General features: G+C 39.3%; 1 protein-coding gene and 1 pseudogene across 1 annotated transcript; both read left to right on the top strand.

Moving 5' to 3' along the window:
- On the top strand, positions 4971-5876 carry OR1O7P (olfactory receptor family 1 subfamily O member 7, pseudogene; annotated as a pseudogene).
- Positions 8931-9857, top strand: OR12D2H (olfactory receptor family 12 subfamily D member 2H). The gene has a single exon (NM_001390432.1). The coding sequence runs from the start codon at positions 8931-8933 to the stop codon at positions 9855-9857; it is 927 nt and encodes a 308-aa protein (NP_001377361.1).
- Positions 9858-13326: the final 3469 nt, after the last annotated feature.

Raw genomic sequence — 13326 nt, 5'->3', positions numbered from 1 at the left:
TCTACAGGAAAATAGCATGATTACCAAAACTAATGCAGCTCCAACAGTTGACCTTGAGGATAAAAATCATATGCTAAGGACAGAGAGAGTTTTACTCTATAATGACCCACCACATCCTCACCAGACTACCTACCTGGACTTAATTTACATTAGAGAAAAATGAACTTCTACTTGTTTATAACTCCATAATGATAGTCTTTAATGGCTGAATGTGATTCCTTTATGAACTCAAGAAATGATATACCACAAACCTTGTTATTAAAATGGTAAATATCAGACTAGAAACAAGGAAAAGTTAAGAGGTTGGGGCATTCTCATTTAGATAGAATTAAAATTGAGATGCTTGTCAGATATCCAAAGGTAGATGACATATGCACAGTCTTAATATTTCAGTCTCTCAATCTATTTATACAAAAGACAGAAAAAGGATTGTTATTTTTAATATATATATATATATAAAGGGTTATGAAATGTTATGGTCATGTGTTCACCTCTTCAAAATAATCTGACTTAAGGAAGCAGAGCAGTAACCAGAGAGAAATTTTGAGTTTTAGATAATCTTTCTGATTTTACTTCCAAGTTATTCTTAATAACAGACCTCTGTTAATTATTGACTTTATTCCTCAGCACCACTTATAGCCAACTTTTCCTACGGAAAATTCCTCAAGATTTGCCATTAATGAGTAACTCTGGGAATAGTCTCCAAGGACAAGAAAGATTCCTAGTGCTAACCAACCCTTTCCAATCCCAAGAGACATGAATACTGTTAATACTCAGCTCCTGAGCTACATCTTTGCTAGCTATGAACATCACCTCACCAATGTAGGCCAAGGATTCTGGGATCTCTGGACTATACCACTTGCTTAATAAAAGCACTGGATAGAATACATATATCAAATGATAGAATACATAGATCAACTCATGGGTTGAAGATTATGAATGCCAGTAGGTAAGTGTGGAAGGTAGCATTTGACAAATAGAGAAACAGGCTCAGACTTCAGAGTGGAACATAGTGGATGAAAGTTCTGTGCTTGAAGTCTACATCTGTATCTGTTTCTAAATCCATATGTAAATCAGTTGAGCTATAAGAAATTTCTTAGACAGTAAAACTTCTAACAGACATTCATAAGGACATATCTAATAGGAAGTTAAATATGCAAGTCTAGAGTTTAGAAATGGAGAAGGAAATGGCAACCCACTCCAGTGTTCTTGCCTGGAGAATCCCAGGGATGGGGGAGCCTGGTGGGCTTCCGTCTATGGGGTCGCACAGAGTCAGACATGACTGAAGTGACTTAGCAGAGTTTAGAAAAGAAGATGTATTAGAAGATATAATTTAAAAGTTATCTAATTATGACAGAAATAGGCTCACAAACTTAGAGAACAAACTTACGGTTGCTGGAGGGGAGGGATAGTTAGAGTTTGGGATGGACATGTACACACTGCTGTATTTAAAATGGATAGTTGACAAGGACCTACTGTATAACACATAGAACTCTGCTCAATATTATGTCGCAGCCTAGATGGGAGAGAAGTTTGGGGGAGAATGGATACATGTACATGTATGACCCTCTTCAGTCAGGCTATTGCTCTTAACATACCAATGAAATCACTCTCATCCATGTCAAAGTTCAATTTTCAGTCCTTAAGTTACTTGATGTCTCAACAAGACTTATCCCAGCTAACTTCTCTTACTTCAAATACTCTTTTTTGCTGGTGATCTCAATGATGGCTCCTTAGTCTCCATGTCTGGCTTCTCCTCTTTCTTATTATTCATTTTTGGACCTCTTCTTTTATTTCTAGTTTCAGACTTCAAATATCTATAAACAGATAATTTGTTAACTTTTAATTTTGTTTTAGGGCATAGCCAATTAACAATGTTTGTGATAGTTTCAGGTGAACAGCTTGACTGAAGACGATTCATAAAAAGCATGGAAGGTAAAATAACAAATCTGGAGAGTAATGGACAATGTGTGATGGAGACAAGTAGCTTTTTGAAGCATCTGTCATTAAGAGTGGAGAAGTGGAGGAGTAGCTGAGGAAGGCTGAGGGGAAACAGTAGGATATGAGGGTATTGTCCATCTGAGGCTGAGATTTTAGACAGTTAGGACTTCACAATTTTAGATAGTTAGGATCTCGTATATTTTCCATGCTGAAATATGATTCTGATAACCTCAGTTTTCAACCACTCCTGGTCTATCTGAGATCCAACACGAATGATTATTTTTCAGGTGAATTATCAGGAGGTGGATATAAAAGCAGAAAGGTATTCAAGCAAAAGTATCAGGAAGATTCAACCTGGGAAAGGATGTAAAAATGTGAGAGGTATGGTCAGAGAGAACACACACTCAACTTCTAGACTCTTGGTTTAAAGAAATTTTTAAAAAATATAAGATTCTACTCTCAGTGTATTTATAATATAATTGATACAAGAAAATCTGTATGTCATAAACATTAGAAAACATCTTAAGATAATATTCAATTAAGAACTAGGTTGGAGAAGGCAATGGCACCCCACTCCAGTACTCTTGCCTGGAAAATCCCATGGACGGAGGAGCCTGGTAGGCTGCAGTCCATGGGGTCGAGAAGAGTCGGATATGACTGAGCGACTTTACTTTCCCTTTTCATTTTCATGCATTGGAGAAGGAAATGGCAACCCACTCCAGTGTTCTTGCCTGGAGAATCCCAGGGATGGTGGAGCCTGGTGGGCTGCCATCTGTGTGGTTGCACAGAGTTGGACACGACTGAAGCAACTTAGCAGCAGCAGCAGCAAGGACTAGATTATCCTGTGTATATATCAGTGTGTGAAAGCATAAGTGAGAATATTCGTGGAGTTATGACATGATCAGCTCAAGGAGAAAGGAGACTAAATAGTGATAAAAAGTAGAAAATCGTGTTTATTGGAAAGTGGGTACAAGGATAGAAATTATCAATAACTAGACACAGATAGGTAGAAGTGATGCATTTTGTGTGCATGCTCATTTGCTCAGTCTTGTCCTACTCTTTGTGACCCCATGGACTGTATGGCCTTCCAGGCTCCTCTATCCATGGAATTTTCCAGGCAAGAATATCAGAGTGAGTTGCTATTTCCTTCTCCAGGGATCTTTCCAACCCAGCAATGGAACCAGCATCTCTTATGTCTCCTGCATTGGCAGGTGGGTTCTTTACCATTAGTACCACCTGGGAAGTGATGCATTAGAAAATAAGACATTAGAGATATTTGAGCAAGGGAGCGTCAGGCCAAAACCATAAAGCTGTATGTTTTCTGGAATCAATAAAGCTGGTAAAGCCACTGATTAAGTAACTGGGAGCTAGTTGTTGAAAGTACAAAGATGGTAACTGTAAAAAGTTGAGAAAAAGACAAAAATGAGGATCATTTTGTAGTTTAAAAGAAGTGTTATACTACTAATATAGATTTTAGGGATGAAGTAAGAAGATGAATCAGTGATTCCAGTCTTACTAAGAGAATATTTGGAGGAAAAATCTTTTATTCATAAAATGTTGAAATGGAAGGAAGAACATTTCAGCACTTGGGAGGAAAGCTCATGATCCTCTCCTGTCCTCACTATCAATTAATTTATTTATTATTCATCTTGTGCAAATATACTTTATGGATGCCTACACTGGGGACACAAGGGAGAAGAAAACCAGACACGTTATTTGCCTTAATGCACTTTATGGCCCCGTGAGGGAGTCCAACACTAACTGCTGCTAAGCTGCTAAGTCGCTTCAGTCGTGTCCGACTCTGTGTGACCCCATAGACGGCAGCCCACCAGGCGCCCCCGTCCCTGAGATTCTTCAGGCAAGAACACTGGAGTGGGTTGCCATTTCCTTCTCTAATGCATGAAAGTGAAAGTGAAAGTGAAGTTGCTTAGTCGTGTCCGACTCTTCGCGACCCCATGGACGGCAGCCTACCAGGCTCCTCCGTCCATGGGATTTTCCAGGCAAGAGTACTGGAGTGGGGTGCCAGGCCTTCTCTGAACACTAACTAAATATCTTAAATAAATATTTTAACAAAATAAATATGAACAACATTGTCCGTATGACACCTATAGCAATTCTATGAAGGTGCTACGCGTGGTAGCATATGAAAAGTAGGTTTGACTTAATCAAAGAGGCAAGGGAAAACTTTCCTAAGAAAGTCACTAATTGATCTGAGACTGTGAAAGGATGAACAGGAGTTGACTCAGAATGAAGCAAAGGGAAATAGTGCACAAGAAGAAATGCAAGGCAGCCAGAGTGGCTAGCAAGCAGAGAATGAGGGGACTGTAGTGTAAGATGAAGCTGCTGAGACATCACGAGGTCAAGACAGATTGAGCTTTGTTAGATAGCTGGGGATTTTTGTTCCTTCACAAGCCCAGTGGTTCTCTGGACATCTGTTTTTAAGCAAATAACAGACGTGATCAGAGTTTCTTTTTTGAAAAGATCACTCTGGTGGCAGTGTGGAGAATATATTGAATGAGGCAAGAGTGGGACTATTCAAGCAGCTCAGAAGTTAGCAGGACTCTAGTCATTAACAATAACTTAAACTAGAGTAGTGACTGTGTAGATGGGTAGGAGCGTTCACCAAGCTCCTATGATGTGCCAAGCACTAAGCTAAGTACCGAGATGCAGGCTTTGCCTTAGTAGGCTCATGTTCTTGTAATAAAAACTGATTCATAAACAAGTCCTTATGCCATCCAATAATATGAAGACTAAGAGAACTCTTTCACCCTTAAAAAACTCCAGGAAGCTCCTGGTGTTCCCTTCATTCCCTCATCTTTGTGCCTCCTCACTTAGATCATCCTTCAGAAAGTGCAAATTCTATCCCTCTCATTGCTAATTGAGTTTCTTTTCTTCATTCCTCATATTTGTGGTATAAGGAAACCAACTGAAAAGAGAACCATCGAGGTTAGCTATAATACACTTCAGTAGCTAACTGTAGTGAATCCTCTTCATGCTGATACTTTTCTTATAACCCATCAAGACCTGAAATGAACTGCAGCAAGAACCCTGACTTTGTCCTCTCGGGACTGTCCAATGACCCAGACAAACCAAAGCTCCTCTTTGGTCTCTTCCTGGCTCTCTACTTGCTGAGTCTCTTAGGAAACTCGCTACTGCTGCTGGCTATTGGCGCTGACATCCACCTTCACACCTCCATGTACTTCTTCCTCAGCCAGCTCTCCCTGGTCGACCTCTGCTTCACTACCACCACAGCCCCCAAAATGCTGGAGACTTTGTGGACCAGCAATGGACTGATCTCCTTCTCTGAGTGCCTGGCCCAGTTATATTTCTTCATGGTTTTTGCTGATATGGGCAACTGCTTTTGACTGCCATGGCTATCGACCGCTACACTGTCATCCGCCATCCCCTGCACTATGCACCCCTAATGATTCCTTGCAGATGTGCACCACTGGTGGGTGGGTCATGGGGAGTGGCCCACTCTATCTCTCTTGTCCATGTCCTGTTGCTATCCCAGCTCTCATTCTATAGTAATCAAGAAATTCCCCACCTTTTCTGTGATTTCAGACCACTCTTAAGGTTTTCCTGCTCTGATACCCACCTCAATGAGGACCTGATAATGGTTTTGACAGGACTCTTAGGAATCAGCCCTCTTCCCTGCATCATAAGCTCCTATGCCCATATTTTCCTTGCTGTAGCTCGGGTCCCATCAGCACGGGAAAAAGAAAGCCCTGGCCACATGCAGCTCCCGCCTCTCCATGGTCATCCTCTTCTACAGCTCGGTCTTTGCCACATACCTGAAGTCCCCGTCAGCTTCTCATGCCTCTGGGGAGCTGGGTGCTGCTGTCATGTATGACCTGGTCACCCCCACTCTCAATCCTTTCATTTATAGTCCAAGAAATAAGGATTGTCCTAACAGTTTTCACTGGAAAATCTGATTATAAACTTAATGATCCAACTTCTGTTATTTATACATATGCATAGAATGCAATTCTGATGTCATAAAACAGTGCTATAAATAAACAGTATTTCTAGGTTTCTTTTAGTGATACTACTTGTGTTTGTTTTTTATATAAAATATTCATGACCTATTTAATAGACAAATAATAGAATTTAAAACAAAAAATTTAACCTAACACTTAAAAATTGCCATACTTGCCTCACTTATAGAGGAACCATAGAAAGATTAGAGGGGAACAAAAGAATAGACAAAGATATGCTTTCTCAAACATTCTTGGAAGACTTCTCAGTGGAGAAATCTGCACTTCCAAAAGAAAATATCAACACCCTCCTTTGTAAGTCAAATGTGTCAGTTTCCTTATGAGAGCTGCCTCCTCAGTGCTTAATGAGCCAACTTGCTCCCAAGAGGGTAGATCAGAGGATTGAAGATGGTGGTGACCATCAGATAGAGCAGGGTGATAACTTGAATGGAGACTGAGCAGCAGAGACTGTAATGTAAAAGACCGTGAGAATTTCACAGCATGTGAACGTTATAGCTAGGTAGGAGGACCATGTGGGTGAGCCTTTCTCTTGCTGACCACAGCAAGAACTGCCAATACAATCACTACAATCCAGACATAAGATATCAGAATCAGTCCAAAAGGAATAGTGAGATAACCACACAATGAATGAATGCATTTTGTCACCTGGACCACTGACTCTAGGATCTGAGCAGGCCAGCCTTCACAAAGGCGTGAAGTCACAGTAAAATTGGCTAATGTGATTGGGCCACTGGACCTCTGCTGGACCAGAGCCACAACCAATCCATCTACCATGAAGCCAAAGAGCCAGGCTATGCCCACCAGCCCCAAGTACCGTCTGGGAGTGAGTGGCAGTGATGTTAACAATTATTCAGTAGTGATTATATTCCTTGACCACCAATCAGGAGAACCCAGTTGACCCTAGAGAGTCAAAGATAAAGAAATGGGTCAAGGAACCAGTCATAGAGATGAATGCCTTCTGCAGGAAGTCCTCCAGCACATTTGGCATCACTTTAAACATATAGAAGAAAGGATGGAAATGCAAGTACATAGACTCAGAAACATCACTTACACAATGAGCACATAATAATTGCTATTCACTTGTATTATATTCATAGCATATACTAGAACAAGAAATTATTAATGTGATGAATATACAGTGAACTTCTGCATAGCAAAAAAAAAACTGATTTGCAATAGAAAGATGGACAAAGGACATGGCATTTGCAATTGAATTAAAGCTTAGATAGATGTCAGAACACATACAAATATCCTTTGGATAAGGCAGATAGAATATTTTTACCAAAAGGGCATAGCAAGAAGTAAATATATACAATGAGAGACCAGCTTCATTCTCCTAGAGGGAAATGTGAGCTTGGGAATTTCAAAATTAAAGGAAATAATTTAGTGTTAATACCAACAGTGAAAAGTCAGATTGAAAAGAAATAAATCACTACTATTTTTCCCTATTCCTCTATTTTCCATAGAGCCACAGTAATAAATGAGGGGCATATTTAAAGATAATCATCTTTCTGTATGGATTAAAGAAATATGACTGATCCTCATGCCTTAAATGTCATAGCCCAATTTCCTTCCATTTTATACTTTTTCCAAGGCAGGTCCCAAGATGAAAAAGTGTACCCATACCTCTGTCCCAGGAAATGAAAGATAATTTAAGAAAATTTGAGGCCACTGAGAATTGTACTGACTGTGGTTCTGAAACTAAGAAAGAAACAGGAAAGAAAAGAGGAAAAATGAAAAAAGAAATGGAACTCAAGATAAGAATTCCCCAAGGAGAATTCACTTATGTTGCAGTTACAGAAAGGTATCTTGTTTATTCTTACAATACTCCTCTCAAACCCAGGGGACACCCTCTCTCAGAGTTTATATATCAAAAGAACAATGGATCATAAATAAAAGGAAGAATTTCAGAAAGAAGAGGTTTTGGAATATGAAGAACTTATCCTATAATCGCAATATAAACTATCACTTCAAACATTTTTCTACTCTTTATTTTTCATAGTTTTCTACTGTTTATTTTTCAGAAGTATAAACCTGATCAACTTTCTTAACTATACATTTGAACACAGAATCAGGTAAGAGAATGAAACAGTCTCTAAGTTGCCCATATTCTCTGATTTCTTGTTAGTGTTAAATTTACATACCAAGAACTTAGAGTTGGTTTCCTATTTAATGATGGACATTGTATTGGTGGGTTATGAAGGCTCTCTACTGCCTACATTTTAGTGCCATACCTCTAGACATTCATCAAAGTAAATGAGTAATCTCTAAAGATTCAGTGAAATAAATTATTTAGTACAGAAAGTCTAATTGCTGTTTTCTTTAAACCATAGGAAAAGGTTTTTTTCCCCCAAATGAATTTTTGATACAATTTTGTTTTGTGGGTAGAGAACCAAAAATAACATTTGGCATATCATGTGTATCTTAAGCAGGAGTGATAAAGTTTAACAATATACAAAATACACATGGTTATTAAGGAAAGCTACTCTGAATTCCTTGCTGCCAGCCTTCAGTAAAGGTGTAATAAAGCTTAGATAATTACTCCAAATATTCTCTAGCTATAAAGGTGAATGTCCCATGGGATCCCTAGAAATGTTGCCTAGTTAATTCACTTTTTTATTGAGGTCACATCGAATCTTTTTCTTCTCCACTCACGGGTTTCCCAAACTTCGTGTATGTGCTCAGTTATGTCCAACTCTTTGCAACCCCATAGACAGTAGCCCACTAGACTCCCCTGTTCACAGAATTTTCCAGGCAAGAATACTGGAGAGAGTTGCCATTTCCTCCTCCAGGGGATCTTCCTGACCCAGGAGTTGAATCCATGTCTCTTGCATTTAGAGGTTGCTTCGTTACCACTGAGCCACTAGGTAAGCCCCAAAACAATGCTCTCCCTCAAAATATTACTGTCTAGATGGGAAATCCTCAGCTGTAGGACTCTTGTTCCCATGAGAGATATCATTTCATATCTTATTTTCTCTTTTCTTTCAAGTGATGCTGAATCAAACCTCAGTCACTGAATTTCTCCTCCTAGGAGTGACAGACGTCCAAGTACTGCAGCCTGTTCTCTTCGTGATTTTCCTTGCAATTTACATTGTCAATGTGGCTGGAAATGGAGTCATCATGATGGTTGTCATCTCTGATTCAAGACTCCATTCTCCTATGTATTTTTTCCTGGGAAACCTGTCATGTCTAGATATCTGCTATTCCATGGTGACTCTGCCAAAGATGCTGGAGAACTTCCTGTCTATCCACAAAACAATTTCTTTCTTGGGCTGCATAAGCCAGCTTCATTTCTTCCACTTCTTAGGCAGCACAGAGGCCATGTTGTTGGCTGTGATGGCCTTTGACCGCTTTGTGGCTATCTGCAAACCACTTCTTTACACTCTTATCATGAATCATCAGGTCTGTACCCAGATGGCTGTCACTATCTGGATCATTGGGTTTTTCCACGCCCTACTGCACTCAGTAATGACCTCTCGCTTAAACTTCTGTGATTCCAACCACATCCATCACTTCTTCTGTGATGTTAAGCCATTGCTGGAGTTGGCCTGTGGAAACACTGACCTCAATGAATGGCTACTTCATTCTGTGACAGGGACCATTGCCATGGGCCCATTCTCTCTAACCCTTCTCTCCTATTTCTATATTATTATCTATCTTTTCTTCAAGACCCATTCTTGCAGCATGCTCCATAAAGCACTGTCCACGTGTGCCTCCCACTTCATGGTAGTTGTTCTTTTCTATGCTCCTGTTGTTTTCACTTACAATCGTCCTGCCTTGGGTAGCTCCATGGACCAGGAATGGATCATTGCTATTATGTACAGTGTGATCACTCCTGTACTAAATCCACTGATCTATACTTTGAGGAACAAGGAAGTAGAGGGGGCTTTGAGGAGGGTGATCAGAAGGAGACTCTGACCCTAAGAAATCTAGAGAACTCTTCGAAGGCATCAGTAAAAAGGCTATGAGAAAGTTGAGATGTGAAATTAGACTGCTTTTCTAATTGTTTACTCTTTGTGAAACAGAAGGCATTATGTAAAGAAAAAATAAATGGGAAACTCCAGTCTAGTTGTGTTAACAGTGTGTGACTAGGTAATGTAAGGGAAACTTGAACAAATAGGACACTATCCACACAATCTTTTTTTTTTTTTTTTGGCTGTGCTGAGTCTTCATTGCTGTGGCAGCCTTTTCTCTGGTTTCAGCGAGTGGGGGCTTCTCTCAGGTCACGGTGCTCAGGTGTCTCAGTGCAGTAGCTTCTCCTGTTGTGGCAAGTGGGCTTAATTGCTCCATGGAATGTGGGATCTTCCTGGATCAGGGATCAAACCAGTGTCTCCTGCATTGGCAGGCAGATTCTATACCACTGAGCCATTAGGGAAGCCCCCCTTGGAATCTTAATGTTGAATTTGTGTGGGGGATATAAGTTGATAAAACTATTTGTTTATGTATTCTTGTGTGTTCTTGAATAAAATCAGATACAGAAACTTGCCTCAAATATGCATATATTATACAGTTGGATAATACTAAGGCTTGTTAATCTGCATGTTTCCTGTAAATTAACATATTATAAGTGAACAATAAAGTTATTATGCTGTTTTATTTTAAGAATTTGAGTATAGGGCTATGGTTACTCAACTATATGTTAACTCATATATGAGTTAAGGGAAATTTTTAAGGAGTATATCATGATCTTTTTCTCCAAGCAAAGAAGCAAGTAAGTAATTAAAACAAATAATGCTTTGAGTACTAATTAACAAAGATAAATTGTGAACTCAGACTCCAAAGATGCTTTGTAATTCAAATGGACAAGCTGTCAAAGATTACCGAAAAATATTGCTAAAAATGGAGGCAGCATGAAAAAAAAAATCTCAGGAATATCTTTCTTGCTTATTGATATGTTATTTTCCCTTCAATTTCTGGTCATAGAAAATTGAGCTTCAAAATTCTTCCTTATTATTTATTTTGTTTTGATTTCTATACTCATTTTCACAGATTGTAATGTGATAGAATATGATATAATACCAGTGAAATATGAAGAATTCATCAAGTTTGTTTTCCTTACCTATCACCAAATTTATACTAAGTGAAAGCTATCGAATAGTAATTCAGTTCAGTTCAGTCATTCAGTCATATCCCACTCTTTCGACCACATGGACTGCAGCACGCCAGGTTCCCTGTCCACCACCAACTCCTGAAGCTTGCTCAAACTCATGTACATGGATTCAGTGATGCCATCCAACCATCTCATCCTCTGTCGTCCCATTCTCCTGCCGTCAGTCTTTCCCAACATCAGGATCTTTCCAGTGAGTCAGTTCTTTGCATCAGGTGGCCAAAGTATCAGACTTTCAGCTGTAGCATCATCCCTTCCCATGAATATTCAGAACTGATTTCCTTTAGGAAATACTGGTTGGATCTCCTTGCATTCCTAGGGACTCTCAAGGGTCTTCTCCAACACCACAGTTCAAAAGCATCAATTCTTCGGCACTCAGCTTTCATTGCAGAAGTATTTTTGGAGCTAATAGACAAGAATTACTATGTTCCTCACTTTCTATGTTCCATGAAGTGTCACTGGACCTGAAACTATAGTGGATACCAGCACTCCCAACTATTTAGAGATACAGGATTCGCTGTGGTCCAGTGGTTAGCATTCTGCATTTTCACTGCCAAGGGCCTAGGTTCAACCCCTGGTTGGAGAACTAAGATCCCACAAGCCAGGCCATGCAACCAATAAATAAATAAATAAGACTACTATATAAATAATAGAGATACAGACTGAAAAGTTATAAAAGGATATTTTGAGTTGATGAACAGACTATCCAAATTGTTTACATCCACTTTTGTAAAGCAAAGAATTTGGTTCTAACCTAGCTCACATAGTTCTTCCATCTTCCTACTCTATCTTCTTTGGTCTCTTAATTCCAGTTCTGTTTATAATAGAATGTATGGGGAGAAGACATTTTATATCCTGAACTATCTCAGACTAGAATTCCTATTGATCAGAATTTTTTACGTAATCCAATATACATGGATATTGTCATCCTGCTTATTCAACTTATATGCAGAGTACATCATGTGAAATGCTGGGCTGGGTGAAGCACAAGCTGGAATCAAGATTTCCGGGAGAAATATCAATAACCTCAGATGCGTATATGACACCACCCTTATAGCAGAAAGTAAAGAAGAACTAAAGAGCCTCTTGAGGAAAGTAATAGCGGAGACTGAGAAACTTGGCTTAAAACTCAACATTCAAATAACTAAGATCATGGCATCAGGTCCCGTCGCTTCATGGCAAATAGATGGAGAAACAATGGAAACAGTAAAAGATTGTATTTTGAGGGCCTCCAAAATCACTGCAAATGGTGACTGCAGCCATGAAATTAAAAGACACTTGCTTCTTGGAAGAAAAGCTATTACCAACCTAGGAAGCATATTAAAAATCAGAGACATTACTTGCCAACAAAGGTTCATCTAGTCAGAGCTATGGTTTTTCCAGTAGTCATGTATGGATGTGAGAGTTGGACTATAAAGAAAGCTGAGCACTGGAGAATTGATCATTTTAAACTGTGGTGTTGAAGAAGACCCTATGGGTCCCTGTGACTGCAGGGAGGTCAAGCCTGTCAATCCTAAAGGAAATCAGTCCTGAATATTCATTGGAAGGACTGATGCTGAAGCTGAAACTCCAATACTTTGGCCACCCGATTTGAAGAACTAAGTCATTGAAAAAGACCCTGATGGTGGGAAAGATTGAAGGCAGGAGGAGAAGGGGATGACAGAGGATGAAATGGTTGGATGGCATCACCGACTGGATGTACATGAGTTTGAGTAAGCCCTGGGAGTTGGTGATGGACAGGGAAGCCTGGCGTGCTGCAGTGCATGGGGTTGCAAAGAGTTGGACATGATGGAGAAACTGAACTGACTGACTAAACATACATGGAGGCTGTAAATTATAAAAGAGAAAACGGTTACCTATTGCTGCATGACACCCTATAACACAGATGGTCAAACACTTATTTAATTGAATTGCATAATTCAGTGATTCAGAAATTGGTAAGAGTACAGCAGAGAATCACTGACTCTGTTTAATGTTTCAAGTCTCAACTGAGATGACTTTATCAACAGATGTATGAAACAATTTGTTAAATTTCAGTAAATTTGTATGACAAAACTTCTAAGAAAAATAAAAACAAAAGGATACATATAACATTATATGGCTCTATGTTAGTCTTTTCAAACTATTCTTATATAAGGAGAGAGGGCAGTGACTAGACAAAATTGTGAGTTTTAAGTCATCTTTCTAATTCCATGTCCAAATCAATATTAGACTTCTGTTTAATTGTTGATTTCATTCCTCAAACCTATCTATAGGAAATTTTCTCAACAGAAAATTCCT

Source organism: Bos taurus, chromosome 23 (genome assembly GCF_002263795.3).
Source record: "Bos taurus isolate L1 Dominette 01449 registration number 42190680 breed Hereford chromosome 23, ARS-UCD2.0, whole genome shotgun sequence".
In the NCBI taxonomy this organism is placed as follows: Eukaryota; Metazoa; Chordata; class Mammalia; order Artiodactyla; family Bovidae; genus Bos; species Bos taurus.
Note: the sequence above shows the minus strand (reverse complement) of the source record. Positions and strands in the feature narration are given on the sequence as shown.

Coding starts and splice junctions, on each gene's coding strand:
- OR12D2H (NM_001390432.1), top strand. CDS start 8,931: ATGCTGAATCAAACCTCAGTCACTGAATTTCTCCTCCTAGGAGTGACA.